We start from the raw sequence: 18,584 nt of genomic DNA, 5'->3' as shown, positions 1-18,584 counted from the left end.
AAAAAAATGTAAATATACTGTTAATAAAGTTGAATATTTTAATGAATTTTTAAATAATTGTGAATGTCTCTTCAAAGCTTCAGTGACATTCAGTAGTTGCATGTGTTATACTTCAGCAGGTGTGAAAAGTCAGCTGGAGTAGAGGTCCAGCACGGAGCTTTATGTGTTAGCTAAAGCAGCCCTGTGCACAGTGGAAGGCTCTCTGCTGTCCAGCAGCACGGGGTCCCTGCAGCTGGCTCCTTGGTTCCTGGGGCTTCCACTGGAACAGGATGGCCACAGATCCAGGCTCCAAGGAAGGAGTCTGTTCCACACAGCCGGCCTGGCTGGGGCTGCCCAGGCCCACAGCACCTGTGGTTCACTTTTGATTTAAGAGGCCTGGGAGATGCTGCCACACTCCTTTAATCACCACAGCTTCAGTCACTGACACCTGAGGACAGCTGGAGAGGAGCTGCAGGGCTGGGCCTGGGGCACTGCACTGCCTGGGGAACAATAAGCAACAAGGAAAACTGCAGAGAAAGGTAAACAAAATACAGCTGTTCTGGTGGTTACCTCAGCTGGGAATTGCAGTACAGTGGAGAGGGTGGTTTAGTACTCCTGAAACATTAGCTAATCAGAGCTTTTGATAAAAACCATTTATTATTTCCATTGCAACACACATGACAAAACCCGACACTACACATTAACACAGTGCTAATTTATAAACAAACTTACACATTTCACACAGCAAAACAAATCACTGAACAATCCTCTGGGTGCACTTGAGTAACTAAAGTAAAAGGAATGAAATACCTTTAACAAAAATAAGGAATAGTTATTGTAAGGGTATTTGCCTGGCAGAAGTCTGTGCATGCTCGTTCTGCAGGGGACACCAAGTGAAAGATGGCACAGAACAGGTTGTTACATGATTCTAGCATTTGAACCCACACAGCAGAACAAGCTGAATACATGTAAGAGAATCTTAAATTTCTTTGTAGTCTTACAGTTGTAAAGTATGACATATAAAAATAAAGGAACTTTAAAATGTTGATACTTGGCAACAGTTAACTATTCAGCTACTTCACCTTTTAATGTTTTAACGTGGTGGCCTGTGCTGAGCAATTCACAGAAAAGTTAGGGGAACCCACAGTGAGAATTTTAAGTTTTAATTTTATACCTTCAGTGAAATAATTTAGCATTTTTAGTATGAGATCTGTAAGTCTATATGCACTTCAAATAAGCTGGTTCCAAAATTAAGCAAGTTTTTAAAACCGAACTGTAAGGGGAAGGTTAGTGAGGCAGTCATGCCAACATATGAGCTTGACCATTACAGAAAAGGACAGCACAGCACAGTTTTCTTGTGCTTTCCCTCTGCCTCATCCTTTCTCTGAAAGGAGTCAAGAAATAGAAATTCAGGTAAGTGTTCTCACTCAGGGAATGTATATTTCACCTGTTATAAAAAAATCAGAGAACTTAGGTGGGTTTTTAGGAGGATTTACAGGGTCAGCAATATACTAAGGAAATTCTGCACAGCCCTGGTGACAGCAGTGTTGTTCCCACTAAAGCTCCTTAAAGCTTTATCTTCCTGTCCTTAGGCTCAAGCACTGAAACATCATCCAAGTCAGTCAAGCTCCCTTCCTCAAAGAAAACTGGCTCATAAAATTGTGTCAGTTCACACTCTATTGCAGGACATTCAAAAATCCCCCCCCAACAGTTAAAAGAGGACTCTTACTGTAAGAACCCTGTTTATGATCCAGGAAAATAGGCCGAGGCTGGTGTTCCAGCAGCTTTTGGTGACGGCTGGGCTTTGGTTGGCAAGTAGGGTCTCAGGTACTCTGCAGAACAGCACAGGACACTGCATTGAACCATGGCTGTTACTGCCCTGCAAGTACATTTCAAATAGGGCCTTGCTCTGTTGTTTCGTACTTACCCGAGTTAAGTGTGTTTTGACTAAGCCCTCGTAAAGGAATGCTGTCATCTTTTCTCTTGAAATACTTGGATTCCAGACCCAGCTGATCACCACTAGAAACAGAAAGGCCAATTACAATTTAAAGCAAATGCAGTTTATTATCAGTGCATTACAATGAGGGCAGCTACAGACTTGCTCACGAAAACCTTCAGTAAGAAGTGTGACTATGTTTCTATGACCTTTACCATTTAAAGTTGAACTATAACTGAGTACATTAAGAACAGCCTAGAAGTATTTTTTTCAGTGAGCCAGCACTAGCTGGCTTAGATCTGCCAGCAGGAGCAACGCTGAACTGTTGTTCTTTGGGGCCCACTCCTGAAAAGCACAGCTCTTCCTCTGGTTTCAACAGACCACCACAAAATTCATTAGCATGGTAACGAAGAAAGGCAGACCACAGAACTAGGCTTGGTACTAGAACCATTTTACTGGGTTCCAAACACACCAAAATGACAAAGGGCTTTATAAATATAATAATAAAAATACTAAATTGCAGTAGATGACACTCACTTCTCCTTATTCGCTGGGTGACCGGCTGCAGGCACTGTGTGAGCATCCGAACATCGACTCAATTTCAAAAGCTGTGAGTTCAACTGAACCTGCAGGTGACAAAGAGCTGCAGGTTAAGAGTTACTCCAGATCTGAGAGTCCCCTCCCCCAACAGCATTCCCAGAGAAAAATTCCCAGGGATTTGTGTTTCTACACCTCACTGGCCCTGCTGTGCAGCAAAGCCTGCAAGAACAAGCAGCCTAAAGACAAGCATTAGCTGTAACATAGAATATACAGAATAACAGTCATAATATTCATGGCAAGGAGCCTAGGAGTAAAAGTACAGTAAATATTTATGTACTTTGAGAAATAGTCAAAATGTTGTGCTTTGATAGTTTGTATTGTCACATTCTTAACCAAACAAAAGAGTCAAAGTGCCTGCCTTTGGTACTGGACATTGGGAATTCCCATTTTTGTTGTGTGTTGGTTCCAGAAAGTTCTGGAAGGCATAGAAAGGAGAAATGGGATGACTGATTCCTGAGCTGTGAAAGGATGGTCGGTCAGGCTGTAAAAGAAATAAAAACACATCCATAAAGGAGAAACACAATTCTTCAAGTAATTGTAGAGATTAAAAATTCCACAATTAACAACTAACTGCCATTACAAAGCCAACACTTATGTGAGTCTTCCTGATGGAAAGAAAACATCACTTTTCCAAGTTTTGTACATTTAAGGAAAATATAACTTTGAAAAGGTTAGATGAGGTGAGCACTCAGCTAGTAAAAAGCTGCACACATTGATTAAAGTATTAAATGTATCCATCTACAAATCAAGAGACCTGTTTGTATGAGCATGCCCTTCCACTACGAACAAGCAGCTCATCAGTTCCTGTTGCTGCTTTGTGACAGCAGAGATTTGTACAACACAGGGTGAGAACCAGCAAGTTACATTATTCAACAATGATTGCAGGCAGTGTTCTGAAAGTCCCTGACTTTCCTGTTTCTGAAAATCACTAGTAAGAGTATTCAAATAGTACACTTTGAGTTTTAACCTTTACAAAGAGAATTAGTAAGTTAACCTCTCAACACAAAAATGCCTTTTTTTTTTTTTTTCCCTTCACACTGCACTTCATCTTTTCCAAGATAATTCTGTATTGCTTTGTATATTTTATGTAAATGAGAGCTTAGAAGATTCTCACCTACAAGGCCCAGGACAAGAACCACCCAGCAGGGTATTACATTGTTGAAAAACAAACGAACAACCCCAAACCACACCCACCCAAAACCGTAGGCCCAGAAGAAGATGAAAGCACTTTTTTTTCCCCTCCTTTAAGGCCCTGCATTGTAGCAACTCATGACCACCCACCAGCCTGGTATTTACAGCTCTACCTTACCATGCTGTGAGGTGAAACAGCAGCCCTCCCACCACCATGGGCACTGGCAGAGGGGTCCAGCTTCTTTGCAATCTGAACTTCACTCAGCTGTTTGTTCAACCAGGTGATAACTGCAGAGAGGAAGAAAAAGCTCAAGTCCATTTGCTACCTCTTACAAGCTGTTTGAAATGGCCAGTAGCCCTTCCTCACAAAAAGTGATAACTCACTGGGTGTTTTTCCTCTCTAGTCCCATGCAAAGCCATTTGTTGAAGCTTCCTCCCCATGTCCAGGCCTCTGAGCACCCACCCCACCCCACAGCCCCAAGGGAAGGCTTCCCGGCATGCAGCTCTTGGCTATTGCATGCCCTCAACAGCCAGAGGCTTGTTTTCCATACACAACAATAATTGCAGGTCTTCACAAAAACCCCAAAAGCTGCTTCCATCCATTTCAGTAGCAGTGAGATCACTGGGTCATTTTTACAGAGGGAGATATCAAACTGCATAAACCTACCATTTTCATTGGTTTTCAGTAACTGCTTGCTTTCTTCGAGTTTTTGTATTGTACTTTCTAGCTGTTCTTGTAGCTTGCAAACCTGTAATGCCCAGAATAATTGTAACACCATCAGGAGTTATACTACTAGTGTTATACTAACTATAAACAACAACAAAAAAAGCACTTATGAAGTTGTACTAAAATTAAAAAAGTTTGAACTTAGTTTTTCACAAAAGCAATATGGTAATTCTTTTAAAGGAAGGCCTACTTCTAGCTGGGATTTCGACAAGGTGACAGCCAGAATCCTTCCTGACCTTTATTTTTCTATGATTAAATAGCACAAGGACTCTAAACAGGACAATGTCCTTAATGGAAGAAAAAGGTTCACTCTGTTCCTGTTCTTTTTCCCTTCAGCAATTTCCACATGAACGTGCCTTCTATAGGGTGCTGACTCATCCATTACATTGCTTTGTTCCCTTAAAACAATTTTAGTTTTCTTCCATACAAATGGAAGGCCTTTACAAATCAGGTTAACATTAAAAAACCTGGAAGTTGATTACACATTTAAATAAACATGTTAACTAAGCAAAAGAGTATATTCTATTGCATGGGAAGATTTAAGACCTTATTGCTCTAACTAAGTTAAACCCCACAAAACCCAACCAAGTCCATACAACAGCATTTCCAGCACAGGTTAACCCATCAATACCTCCTGCTCTTTCATCTGAAGGGATTGTCCCATCTCCTGTGACTCCCTCTGCTCTTTTTGAAGTTTCTCTTCTTTTTCTGCCAATAGTTTTTCTTGTTGAATTGTTACTGTATTTTTCAATTTTAATTTACTCATTAGAGTTTTCAAATCTCCTTGTAATTTCTTGATAATTTCATTAGCCTATTAAAAAAAAACCCAAACCATATATTACAAAAATAAACACCTAAGAAGAAGGGAGATGTTGCACAAGGGAATTGTCATGTTCAAACAAACCTTAAGGAGTTCAGCTGACAGCGACTTAATTGTTGTCTCTAGTTTTTCAATATGCCTTTGCTTTTCCTCTGTACTCTCTTCCAGTATCACCTTGAACAGAATGTTACACAATAAAGCTGTGATAGACATTGCTTATGATTTCAAGTAGAATGTTCATTAATTCTTTGAGAACTATCCTTACAAGAAAGCAGTCAGTATTTTTCAGTCAAATTTTATAGGATCATTAATCCTTTTTTTCTTACTAGAAATACCATTAACTGTAACTCCAGTACCACAATATTAAATCTGAACTATACTTTTGATGCCACAATTTAGAATCTTAACTACATTTGAAAGCTGACTTGCTGTATTCATAAAAACTGGTCAGCAGCTACTCTGTGGAAACCACAATTAAGAAGGTTCTACCAAGTTTAAAGAAAATTAATGAAGAAACCTTTTGCTCTTGTGTTGCATCCAAGACTTCTTTTGTTCTGGTGACAAGCTGATCTTTGTCTTTGATCTCCTGTTCCAGGACAGCAACTCGTGTCTGCAGCTGATTAATGAGTTTCTCTTTTTCATGACATTCAGCATCCAGAGTTGTGTTCTCCCGGCGCAGGGACAGCACCTCCTGCTTTGCTCTTTGGCATTCCTAATGTTGGGAAGGAATTGAATTTTATTTTTCAAGAAAACCTGTAATTTTAATTTAAAAAGACATATTTAAATAGTAAGCATAATATGGAATGCAGAAGAGATTAATAAACTTAATATGCTATATTTCCTATGCAAGCTTACTACTGTTAGAGCATGGTAATGCTCTAACAGTAGGAAGCTTGATTTTGGGTGTTGGGAAGCCATACATCTTCTAATCCAGAAAGCTTTGCTTTCAGTTCTCTGACTGTGGAGTCTCCTTTGTATCTCCTCTCTGTCAGGTCCTTATTGATGACCTCGAGTTCTGAGAGTCTGGTCTGCAACTGCTGAATACTTTTCTGATGCAAATTTTCCAACTCCTTTTTCTGTTGTTCGTGCTGTTGTTGGTACTGAGTTTGTGCCTGTGAGAAGCAAAGAAATGAAGCAGTTATTCAATGAATCTGACCATTCCCATACAAGAATCCTGTTTATTCTTTCCAACCACTGTACCTGGAGAGCTCTTTCCTTTTCACTTGTCAGCTCCTGTGAGTGTTTGTTGCTCAGAGCTGTAGTGTAGGACGTCCATTCATTTTTCAGTTTGTCAAGTTCACGGCTCTTCTCTGACAAGTTCTGTTCAAGTTTGAGAAAGCACAGAGTTTAAAAATGTATGCATTTCAGTCAATACTGAAGGATTCTTTACTGTTTCTTACTAAGAGGACATGGAACTATTAAAAAAAGTCTAAATTTCAGCACCAGATGCTGAAATATGTTAATTTTGTAACCAGAAAAAGTAAGGCACTGAGAAGCTGAAGAGCATTTTTCTTAACGCTGTGAATAAAATAATTCTAATTTTTAATTGCATTTTTTTTCCCAACCACTATTTAAGAGTGAAAAAACAGCCTGCTGATGGTGCCTACCCTTGTAACAGAGAGACCCTATTAGGGGAAAAAAGAAATAAAAGTTCTTAAGCAGCATCTTTTCCTCTTTTTGGTTTGTAATTCTGCATTTCAATTCAGCAAATGCATTCCAGTGACTCAAACTGAAGCTGCAGACATGAGGCAAACAAATATTCCATTCCAAAAATAATTCATAGCAGTTTTAATGGAATTGTTCTGTTTCATTATAGTCAAAAAAGTCACCTTGATAATTGTAGAATCTGACCTAAATCATTCTCTTGAAATACAAAAGTGATTACTATGCTGACTGCAAAAATCAAAAAGAAGTTGAGTAATTAAAGTCCAAGACTTCCAATTTATTTACCTTTGTTTCACAATTTTTCCAAATAAAATGATTTTCCATGGAATATATTAAGTATATTTATCATTTATCTTCACATGACCATATATTTAGTATTCAATCTGTGTGTGCATACACAGACAGATCTCTGCACAAAATAAAGTAGAATTTTGCTTGAGTAGTGTGAGAACTCAATTTAACTCTTCAGCTGCAGGCTTTACTCACTCTCTATAAAAGCTACAGTAGACTGTTCTTGTCTTTTCATGCACTCTCACATCCATTATCTTGGCTAGGTAGTGGCTAACCAACCAGCCTACAAAAAGGGACATTTTCCACAAATCAAAAAAGCACAACACACAAAAGTTAAAAATTTATGTTACCTGTTGAGTGTAGCTCAGTTGCCTGGTAAGATCCTCTTCAGTTTTTTTAAGCTTTTCTTCCAACATCATTTTATCCTCCTACGTACAAATTGGCACCAAGTCAAATCCTTAGCTCCCAAAATACAATTAGTATTTAGCTTTCATTTAACCAGCACAGCCTGCCTAAGCACCCAAATACCCACTGTATTTGTGAAGAGATCACCTTATTAAATAAGTGTCATATTGAATAAGACATAATTAGTAAATTTAAAAGACAGGGCAATAGCCCACAATGTAAAAACTCCAAATTAAATTCTTACCAAATTTCTACAAGGAAATAGTATCTTATCATGAAAAATTGTTTACAAAGAAGTTACCTAAACAACAAAACAACTGAAATACTGTAAGTCTATATTAATAATAAAATATATTAATAATGTATTAGTGATAATAATTATTATTATATTAATAATAAAATGGCTTATTAGGTGCCTAGAAACATGACAGCACAGTAGGAGAAACAAATCCCAGGTTATGAAACTCATAGCAGTCAAACTATGAGACCTTTAATTTCTTGTGAAATCAAACCTAGCATGCTGTGAAAACGCATCAACATTCCAATTTTAATTTCCTATTTATAGCCATTACTCCTTTGCAGTCCATCAAGCCTCACAATTACCAGCAGACCACGCTTTCCTACAGCCAAGTGCAGAATAAAGACTGAGAGGTTGCAGTAAGTCACCCGTGCAGCTGCTCTGGCCATCAGCACAGGCTGTGAGCAGGGGAGCTGCAGCAGCCAGAGCACTCAGCAGCTGCACACTGCGAGCACTGCGTGTCAAACACCTCAGCTGCTGCCACTCCAAATGCCTCCTGAATGCACTGCTTTCAGTGCCAGGGTCACAGTCACCATTTAGATCTTACAACATGCACCCAAGTAGCTGCATGCAATGACATATTTGGGCTAAAAGGAAAAATAAATCAGTGCATACAACTTGGTACATTCTTCTGAATTACTGAGAATGAAGAAAATGCTTAAGTACATACAGCATCAAGGTTTAGTTGCAGTTAATGATAAACTTTCATTTTACCTTAAGGCATTTCAAACAGTTGGCTAAAAACTTCTTTATTTCCGCATCAGTTCCTGGCAGGAATTTTAGAGAGAGATGGGTAAGGTGTTTGAAGGGGTTGGTCTCCACTACATTTAAAGAGACAGGTGTATGATCTAGCGCAGGTGCTGAAGAAACTAACTGCAGCAAAAACCTAGGCAAAAACCAAGACAATCAAATGTTTAGCATATTTTTTTCTCACACTACCTGTAGATCCTAAGCTATTTCCCAATAAAATATATTTTTGCATGTAAAAGGCTGTCCAGTTTTTGCTCAAGAAAGAATTCTCCTCCCAAGACTCTGGTTTTGCCAGTTACATCCACCAACTTATATCCAGGTCAGGGGCAGGTCAGATTATCCTTGTTCTACTGACTCTTCTCAGACCGAGTGACTGACAAGCACTTTAAGAACTCAATAGGTACACACAGTGTAACATGGCACACACTTGTGACTTACCTTGGGATATCTTTGTTCTGCTCCTGAATGCATTGCTGAAGCAGATCTATAAATTTTTGCGGGAAAGCAGAGAAGTCTACCAAGAGACCTTGTTGGGACTTCAAACTATATAAACAGACAGAAAACAGAATGTTAATAATACAGAGAACTGTAATTTATTTCCTATAAAATATTTTGTTTACACTAGTAGAAAGAACCAGTTCTGATCATGTCATTAAAGTTTACTAGCATGTTATTTTCAATCAGAAGTGTGTCTACATATCACAAAATCACCAAGTGGTCAGGCTGGAAGAGACCATGATGGGTCAGCTAGTCCAACCTCCCTGCTTGAGCAGGGTCATCCTAGAGCACATCTTGGTTAATAATTCCCAGAGGATACTTCTGATCACAAGAGTTCTTGCTCATGGGCTGCACTAATTAAAAACCAGAAGTTGCTGTGGTGTAACAAATGTGCCCTTTGAGTAGGCATCATCCTCACAGCACAGCCTGGAGCAGTTATGGCACAGGGAGCAAGCACAGAACAAGGAGGGGAGACTCAGCCATCACCTCTATCACCTACTCACTCATTCCTCTGCCCCCCCTTCTCCATAGACAAAGCAAACTCACAGACAAACATCCAGCAGTGCATGCACAAAGCTGTGCCTCTACAACAAAACACTTCTGCATGTCTTTCTTGCAAAACACTATTTTGCTTCTGCCTTTTGATCCACACACTGATCACACCTCCCTTTTTAAAACCACCAAAGCCACTCCCTCCCAAAAAAACCCCAAACAAACCCACGCCAAAAAAACCCACACCAAAACAAAGCAAAAAATGAAATAAATAAATACCCAAAGAAAGCAGAAAACTGAACTGTTCATCTGTTCATGCCTGAAATCCAAATTCAATGATTTGCTCAAATTCTGAGCAAGTAAATGAGACCCAACAGTACAATCATGCAAGAAACCCCTAAGACACAGGCTCAGGTCTGTGAATCCATGTTCATGCAAACACACTTACCTCTCATAATTATTTCCCTGAACTAGTTCACACACACACAACAGTCTGTAAGAAGCAATTAGGATAAACAGAAGATACCAGCAGTGATATGAACTGTGGTACAGTGGCACTGTGTCCCTGCATGGGATCCCAACGTTCCACTGTGTAATCTGAGCTGGTCACCCTCCGGAACCTGGCTGTTCCACCGGCTGGTCAGAGAACGATACTGACCAAACCCCACAACTGAAAAATGCCAAAACCTGAATTCTAACATAGACCACTCTAAGCTAAAAATACTCCCTTGTTCTTCTTTGCCATTTAGAAATGCTTCACAGAGAAAATACTGTAATTTCACTTACCTTTGAAAATCTTCCTCAGATATGACAAGGTTATAAAGGAAAAAAGGATCAGTATCATCAGTCAATCGAACAGCTAAGTCCTGAAAAGATGTACATTTAAATATGATTAAAATACTATAAGCTACCCAGGAGTCTTTAAATATTTTAAACCAGCACTGCAAACGGTATTGAATGTTTTTGCTGTTTAACCAAAAACACAATAGAATTGTGGCAACTAATTCAGAATGTTTAAAACATTGCCATTTAATACAACTTCAGATACTACAGTGGGAAAGCAAGGAAAACCTTCATGCAGTACATTAGACCCAAGCAGCTGCTCCCTGTAACAGGGCTCACCCCTGTGGGAAGGATATTCCCTAGCAGAAGTACAAAAGTAAGGAGAAACATGTCAGCTGTTCCAACATAATGAAGTGTGACCACAGCACATGTACATACACACAACTGCAACTTGTTTCAGTAATTCAGGTGCCAGTAACACCAACAAAACTCTCAGCTGGAGACACATAAGCAAACTCAGGGATTTATACACACAGACAGTTCAAGTTAAAACTAATGCCACCCCAAGCCAGCTGGGGTGGATTGATGGGTGGGATAAGAATGCCTGCTAGGTCTAATGTCCCATCAAGTAGTGGAAGTTCTCTCTTAGACTGATCACTCCCTGCTGTACTCAACTGCATTTCCAGGCTCCCCCTGACACAGGCTGCAGCTCAGTACACACTTCTAACTGAACTGCTCCTGCACAGTGGGAAGTAATATTAGCACTGCCACCAGCAGCAGAACCTTACCAAAAGCTGCTGTACTGCTTTACAAACAAAGCTTTACTTAGCAACACTATAACCAACCCATGACCAACCTTAACATCGTGCCAGGGGAAAGAACAGTTTGGTGACAAGTCAGACATGCAACAGAAGAGATTAAAAAATCTCCAGTAGTGGTCTCATTGCTATTTTCCCTGAGAAAGACTTTTTTCCTTACTCCCAGTTTCATACCTTGAACTAAAGGTACTCTTAATCTCTAACTCATGTTCCTCTGAGCGTCTCCAAACACTTTTAATACGCAAGTTTGCTAAGACCCATCAACAGCCAAACTAAAATAGAGGACTAAAAAGGCTGGGGGGGGGAGGCAGAGGTGGAAAAATGCAATACCAAACCAACTAAGTTACTCAAAAAATTACATAAAAAATAAAGTGAAATGGGAAACACTAAAATCCCATTTTGCTTTCCTTTTTCTACTTATCCGTTTATACAATGAAATTCAGGTAATACCTAATGAACGACACAGATATGATTAATTTACAAACCTTTTTATGAACAGGATTAGAAATTGACAGTAGTTCAATATTCACTCGAACATTTAATCTCCTGTGTACAAAAAGATGAAACTCAGTAATAAAGCAAGAAAACATTCCCCAAATAACATGTGTTCACAGCTGCATTACAGCAATCAATGGCATTTTAAAAATAAAAATTTAGGCAGAAACATTATGAAAGTTCGCACAGATGACTACAACTAAGATATAAGTTTCAGTCATTGCAGCTCCTCAGTCAGAGCTGGATTTTTGCTGCTTGCTTGTTATCCACCAGGCTTTAAATAGCAAGGCAGAAGTTTCGAAACTTTGTCCAGAACTAGAACTTTTGGAAAAGCCCGTTGAAATTTATTAATTTCAAAGTTCTGATAATCATTTATACAGAGCTACCTTGTCTTCAATGACTTCTTGTCGACTACAAAGTCACTTGTAATACAACACACACCACGGACATCAGCCTTTCCGCGGCTTCTCACACAGGTGAGTCAGGCACACACTGTCTCATGCAGACAGGACCCATAGTGCCGAAATGCATGCTATTTTGAAGAGACACTTCACATACAGAACGTCTGGCTTCCCCAGACACGGGTGGCTCAAACCCGCGGGTCGCTGGGCCGCAGGGCGCTGAGGAGGCCGCGGTGCGCCGGGGGGAGGCGGAACGGCCCGCGGGCAACGCTGCGGCCAGGGCGACGCCAAACACCGCGCTGGGCCCGGCAGCCGCCCAGCCCTCGAGTGGCCTCGGCCCCGGGCACAGCGGCGCTTCTGCCGAGCCACTGCGAGTTCGCTCCGCTGCAGGCGCCCCGCCGGCCCCGCTCCCTTGGCGAGGCACCCACGGCGACCGCCCGGCCCTCGCCGGCTGCCCCGGGCCTCGCCAGACCCGGTCCCTCCCTCACCGGAGGATGCCCGCAGCAACCCCAAAGCGCAGGTACCGCAGAGCTCTGCCCGGCAGCGCTCAGAGCACAGGGCAGGCAGGAGAAAAGCGCCTGTGGCTCGCAGCCCCTCTGAGGAGCGCAAAGAGGCTCCTGCACGGCCGGCCCGCACTCACCGCTCCTCGCAGCCGCAGCCCCGCACTCGCACCGACACCGCCCGGTCGAAGATGCGCTCCGCCGCCATCTTGCTCCCGCCCGCGGGGAGGGGCCGCAACATGGCGGCGCGGGGGCCGTCAGGAGCGGCAATGGCGGCGCCGCAGCCGCAGCCGGGGCGCTGCGCTTACTTCGTGCTGAGGAAGAGGCGCTTCTGCAGGATGATTCCCGCGCCCGGCAGGCGCTTCTGCGGAGAGCACAGCCACGAGGAGGTGCAGGGACCCTTCTCCGGCCGGGAGGGCGGGCGGGCTCGGGGTCCGCCTCGCTCTGGCGCACGGGGGGGAGAGGCAGCGCCTGTGCCTTCCCTTGAGCCTTCGTGTGCCGGGCACTCGCTTCAACCCAGCAGTAGCGCTGCCCTTGCATTAGGGGTTTATTCTTTTAGGATCCAGTCGAGTATTAGGTTGTCGTCTCAGTTTCTCTGTTCCGGTTAACCCACCTATTCTGAATAGGTGTTTTATGAAGCTGATGCCCATCAACAGCTTTTTTGAAACAGGACGCTGAATGCATGCTGAAGTGTTTTCTGTAACTTTTCTAACTAGGAACAAAATGACAGAAAAAGAATTCCGTGCCCTCTTGATCCAAAACAGTGAGTATATGTGAATGCTTTTCCCATGCTTTGTCAGTATTCCCATGATACTTACTTTTCTCTCCATTTGGCTTTTAGCACCGTATATGAAGATCAACTACAAAAGCATTTAAAAAAATGTAACTCAAGAGAGAAGCCAAGGCCCGTAAGTGCACTGTAATTTCAGCACTTCCTCTCGGATTTTAGACCTTAAACATTACAGCCCTGCAGAGGATTTCTGTGCTGACAGCAGCTGTGAGCTGCAGGGCAGCCTTTCTACCAAAGCACTACTGTAAGGCAGGACGGAAGCTCGATAAGTACTTGCTGAAATGCAACTTACATTCCAGTCCCCTCATATTCTCTGCCCCTTCTCATTGTAATTTGGTACAGTTTTTCAGTTCTTAGTTACAAATGAAAACATTTAATTCATTTTTCTCAGAAACACACCCAGGGAACAGGCTCTCACAATGCCATTCATTTCAGAGGCTGGGTAAGAGGTTGTCCTGGGAAAGTAAAACCAACAGGGAGGCTCCAGGTATTCCAGCCAACTGCCCGCTCCGGTCAGGCTGGCAGTGAGACATAGAAACCTTGGCTGACAGCTGCTGAGTGAACAGGACGTGTTTAAACAGCTCTTGCAAGAAAGCAGAGGATGGTTTCTTTATTGCCTGCCTTTCTGCCTAAGTAGTAATACCTGGGAAACCTTGGTAATACCTAAGGTGTATTACCTTAGTAGTAATACCTGCATCTTTAGTAACACCTGGGACACCTTAAAATGGTCTCTGGAATCTGTCTAGTAAGCACTGACTGCATAACTCTTATTAACATGTTCAATCTTGTAAAACTGTGTCAGAAGAGTAATTTCTGGCTGGGATTCAGGATCAGACTATAGGAAGAAAAATTACTTGGAAAATCTTACTTCAGTGGATTCCTATTGCTACATACCTTCTTATGAACACTGAAGAATTTAGCTATTTGCTTCCTGGTAATTAACTGAATCAAATTTATTTTCTTTTGATTTTTTTAAAGGTCTACTTTGTTCAAGATATTAATGCTGGTTTAAAAGATGTTGCAGAAATACCAGAAAAACAAGTGAGTACATTATTTGGTTTTAAGTTCAGTCCTTACATGTTGCAATTTGCCATATGACTATAAAGATACAGAAAAATTGAATGGTCTCGTATTTATTGGTGTCACTTCCTTTTTCCTTGAAAAGGTTCCTCTATCTTCTCTCTCTATCGAAGAGCTGCAGAACTTAATTATCAAGTTGAAAAAAGCAAGTAATGGTGAGCTTAGTACTAAATACTAAAAATAAGAGGTTTTAATTGAATGGATTAAATATTTCATTGTTATTTTTGTTGTTAGATACCTGTAAAAATATGAGACCGGTGGCATAAAACACATCTGAAATAATGATCAGGCAGACTTCCAGTAGCTAAATTTTACTACAGAAAGTAAAATAGATTGAAAGAATGATGAAACACCAATCCTGTGTTCCCTTCCTTTTGTTTTTCTTTTTTTTCACACTCTGATATCACTACAGATAACAATACAGCTCTGTTATAAACACGATAATAGATTTATGCTCCCAACAGACTGTTTTGTTAGTGCTACAAATTGAGTTCATATCACAGTTGTAATGTGTGTTACAAACTAGGAACTCTTGGAAACTGGAAAGCTATACCTAAAAGTTTTGCATTTGCCTACAGGCCTGGAACTTCATCTTAAGGAACAAATACTGTCCCACCAGGCTTTACAAGAAGCCTTAAATGACCCAAAGAATGGGGAATCTGCTTTCAAACACCTGAAACAACAGGTTTGGTCTGATTTACTCATAACTATAGAGGAGTTTGAATGTGAAATTGTGCTGCTGCAAATTTGAGTGACTGGGTGCATTGTGCCCATTGCTTCCTGCAGAGGAAATCTGATATGATAAAACAGAACACACATCCTCTGTACACACATCATCTTTTCCCTAATCTCTTACTGAAAGGAAGGCTTTAAAAAGTCTTCTGCAGTTTGTTGAAGGAATAATTTTTCTGTAAGGCATTACAATACACAGTGTAAATACTTGCTTGGTTCACAAATAATCTTTTGATGTTTGTAGGCTTCTATTTTAGGTAACATGGAAAAATTGCATTTACTTGGTCCAGGAAGGTGTTTTGTTGAGTTTGGAGCTGGGCGAGGAAAGCTGTCTCATTGGGTTGATGTTGCCTTACAGAATGTTGAAAGTGTTCAGTTTTTGCTTGTGGAAAGGGCAACCACAAGATTCAAGGTAAGAGGATATTGTCTCATTAGTAAAGTATAGTTTTTAAACCATTGCCATTGAAGCTGTTAGTATTTATTTTTTGTCCTCAATAAATTTAAATTTTACAAGTTATATGTTCCATACTTCACCAATAGCAAATTTATTAGAAAAAAATCCTGGTGTTTAATGTCGGAAAGTCACTTGACTTGATAGGGAAAAAGTCTGACATTAACACCTGGAGAAAAATTATAATTATTTGTGGCCACTCCTACTTAATGATCTTGTCCTGTTTAAATAGGTGGATGGAAAACATAAAAGGAGAGATTCTATATTTGAGAGACTTCAAGTAGACATTCAGCACTTATGTTTAAGTAAGTTCCTTCTTGGCCTTTGATATTCTGAAATAGAGGCTTATTTTTAAATTTCAGATACTGGGGTTCCAATCAGTTTGTATGTAGCACACTTAAATATACTTGGTTTTGAAGATTATTCTCAGTGGTTGCTTGGACATGTTGATGCTGTGTGTATACACATATATACACACAGGCATGTGTAAATATACATAGATGCATACATATATATTAAATGGAGTTTTAAAGTTTTCTGCTTTGTATACACTCATGGGACATCATTACAGATGAGAAGTAGCAAAACAAATACATTTTAAAAGTTTTTTAGCACTTGCAGGAATAAACATGTTTGCATTGTTTGTTCTATGTGTAGAATTAAGCAAGGCATACACCATCAGTGACACAGATTTTGTGGAGGCACCTGTCAGCAGGAGATGCATCAATGTCATATTTACCTTTCATAGGCCGTGTAGAAAGGCTGAAGTGGTTAAATATGCTTCCCAGCCTCAGCATCCTATTCTTTTAATTTGTCTTAACAAAAGACTCTTTCCTTTGAATAGCTTATAACTGAATGTACCAATCATTTTTAGTAGTGTACCATGTACATGAAAAACATATGTACCATGTATTTTTAGTAGTGGCAAACATTTATTTCTAAGTGCGCTGAAATTGTATTTTTAAAAAAACCCCATACGGGTGCTGGGGTAATTGTGGATTGGATGGGGGTTTTGTTGGTTGTTTTTTTTTTTTCCCCTCCAGATAAGGTACCTATTTTGGAGAAGAAAAAACTACCAGTGGTAGGAATTGGGAAGCATTTGTGTGGTGCTGCAACAGGTATGAATTACAGATGTAGGAACTACAGAAAGTCAGGATACTAAACCTTACGCTCTGGACTGATCTTCCAAACTGTCCTTTTAAGCTGTTCTTGCCCTCTAACCCTTTGTTGGTGAATACAGTAATTAAATTCTAAATATCTGTCAACTCCAGTGGAATAGTAAAAGGATAATAGATGTAAGGATACTTTAGGCAGAAGTGAAGCTTTTTTTGGCTTTAATAGATTAGAACGGAGAATAGTGTGTGGTGGCATGGGTCATGCATTTGAGAGTACTTTTTTTAGCACAGTTGCCTCTTCTTTGAAATATTTTTCTTTCTAAATTTTTATTGGCTGTCTGAATAGGTATCCCAAACACAAACAGGATTGTGTTTCTGTCCTGAAAACTTTAAACAAATACAGTTTTTTTAATGTTATATGGTTACTACATAGAGAAAGACATAAATATGACACCTTTAGAGGTACTGTGACAAAGATGACACAGTTAAGCATTTAAGAAGTACATGTGCATATTAAATAGATGGTGTCCTAGATATCAAACTTCTAGAGCAAATACTTGTGTGTTTTACAGGGAGGATATTCTCCTACAGTATGCCAATTTTTTAACCAAACTATTTTAAATTCACTTGTGCAGAACAAATATTCAGAGGATAAGCCCTTAGAAGCTCCAAAAGGTCTCATAATATTAATTTAGCATTTAGGGTTTTAATGTTTTCAAAGCATGTTTGTAATTTTTATTTATCATTGAACTTGGTTTTTGGCTTAATTTGTGATCTATAATTTTATTTTTCTTTGTGGGAAGCATTCCCACATTCCCAACCATGATACAGCCTGTATAAATAATGGCATGGTGTTTATGGATATTTTTTGGTGGGGGGGGATGTAATTGTTCATTCCCAGATCTTGCTTTGAGATGCTTGGTTGAAAGTTACACCACTTGCTGTGATGGCGGAGATGAAGAGCCTGCACCAAAACGCTCCAGGGCTGCTCAGACAGAGGTGGCTCCTCAGAGCTCTGCTGGTAATGAAAGCACCACAGAAGACCATAAGCCTGTAGCTGGAATTGTTATTGCTCTGTGTTGCCATCACAAGTGTGACTGGACACATTATGTAGGCAGAGAGTTCTTTAAATCAGTAGGACTGGGACCAGTAGAATTTCATTATTTTCAGAGAATGAGTAGTTGGGCCACTTGTGGCATGCGAGAAACCACAAGCAAAGCTTCTACAAGTGAAGACAGTGAAGATCAAACTGATGACACAGAAGAACATGAGCAAACACTCAGCAGGACAGAAAGTGGTTCAGATACTTTACAAGGGTATGTATTTTTTTTTCCTAGCAAATGGACTCTAGCAGAAAAGCTGTGTCTAGTGGCACATTAAATTGTTTTGGGTCCTCAAATGGACGCATTTTGCAGAAACATTTAATTACTAAACTTATGGAAATACTTTAAAAATACAATTTTCATGAACATACATTTTAAAATATTTCAACAGTCATGCTTTCCTGACTGAAATGAACTTAGAGTGATTTCAGTAGTTTTTCTAAGCTTAACTAGTAATGTTAATTAACAAAACTATTTCCTGACAGCTGTTCATTCTTTCCTTCCTTTCTCTGAAACTAGGATACTGAGTGCTGAGGAACGAAAGGAGATCGGCTGCCTCTGTAAACGGCTGATTGATCATGGCCGGATTGAGTATTTACAACAACAAGGATACAAGGCTGCACTACAGTATTACACAGAGTCTGCTGTGTCCTTGGAGAATGTGCTGTTGACAGCTGTCCCAAGTCCTTCTTTGATACCAGAGACAACTATATGACAGAAAATA

General features: G+C 40.3%; 2 protein-coding genes across 6 annotated transcripts; one reads left to right on the top strand and one right to left on the bottom strand.

Annotated features, from left to right (window-relative positions):
- Window positions 1-12,830, bottom strand: SASS6 (SAS-6 centriolar assembly protein; the record flags this gene model as incomplete). 4 transcript variants are annotated; one of them, XM_082286686.1, is made up of 18 exons in its annotated part: window positions 1-479; window positions 1,709-1,811; window positions 1,907-1,998; window positions 2,453-2,541; window positions 2,874-2,996; window positions 3,825-3,934; window positions 4,314-4,395; window positions 5,005-5,184; window positions 5,278-5,367; window positions 5,711-5,905; window positions 6,114-6,305; window positions 6,394-6,513; window positions 7,500-7,577; window positions 8,567-8,738; window positions 9,041-9,145; window positions 10,379-10,458; window positions 11,679-11,739; window positions 12,730-12,830. In XM_082286686.1, 17 exons carry the CDS (start codon window positions 12,828-12,830, stop codon window positions 1,723-1,725), a joined length of 1,959 nt encoding a protein of 652 aa, XP_082142812.1. In that variant the 3' UTR covers window positions 1-479; window positions 1,709-1,722. The 4 variants fall into 4 exon arrangements, with proteins under 4 accessions (XP_082142812.1, XP_082142814.1, XP_082142811.1 ...); XM_082286685.1 differs by lacking the exon at window positions 1-479 and having other exon boundaries at window positions 489-1,811; XM_082286687.1 differs by lacking the exon at window positions 1-479 and having other exon boundaries at window positions 1,722-1,831.
- On the top strand, window positions 12,763-18,575 carry TRMT13 (tRNA methyltransferase 13 homolog; the record flags this gene model as incomplete). 2 transcript variants are annotated; one of them, XM_082286692.1, is made up of 11 exons in its annotated part: window positions 12,763-12,978; window positions 13,306-13,352; window positions 13,431-13,497; window positions 14,358-14,420; window positions 14,545-14,614; window positions 15,038-15,144; window positions 15,550-15,603; window positions 15,875-15,947; window positions 16,686-16,760; window positions 17,659-18,073; window positions 18,380-18,575. In XM_082286692.1, the coding sequence occupies exons 1-11, from the start codon at window positions 12,781-12,783 to the stop codon at window positions 18,573-18,575; spliced, it is 1,365 nt and encodes a 454-aa protein (XP_082142818.1). In that variant the 5' UTR covers window positions 12,763-12,780. The 2 variants fall into 2 exon arrangements, with proteins under 2 accessions (XP_082142818.1, XP_082142817.1); XM_082286691.1 differs by having other exon boundaries at window positions 15,436-15,603.
- Between the last annotated feature and the right edge of the window lie 9 nt (window positions 18,576-18,584).

Source organism: Coloeus monedula (genome assembly GCF_965178545.1).
Source record: "Coloeus monedula genome assembly, chromosome: 9".
NCBI lineage: Eukaryota > Metazoa > Chordata > Aves > Passeriformes > Corvidae > Coloeus > Coloeus monedula.
The sequence above is the reverse complement of the archived record's forward strand: the minus strand, read 5'-3'. Positions and strand labels throughout refer to the sequence as shown.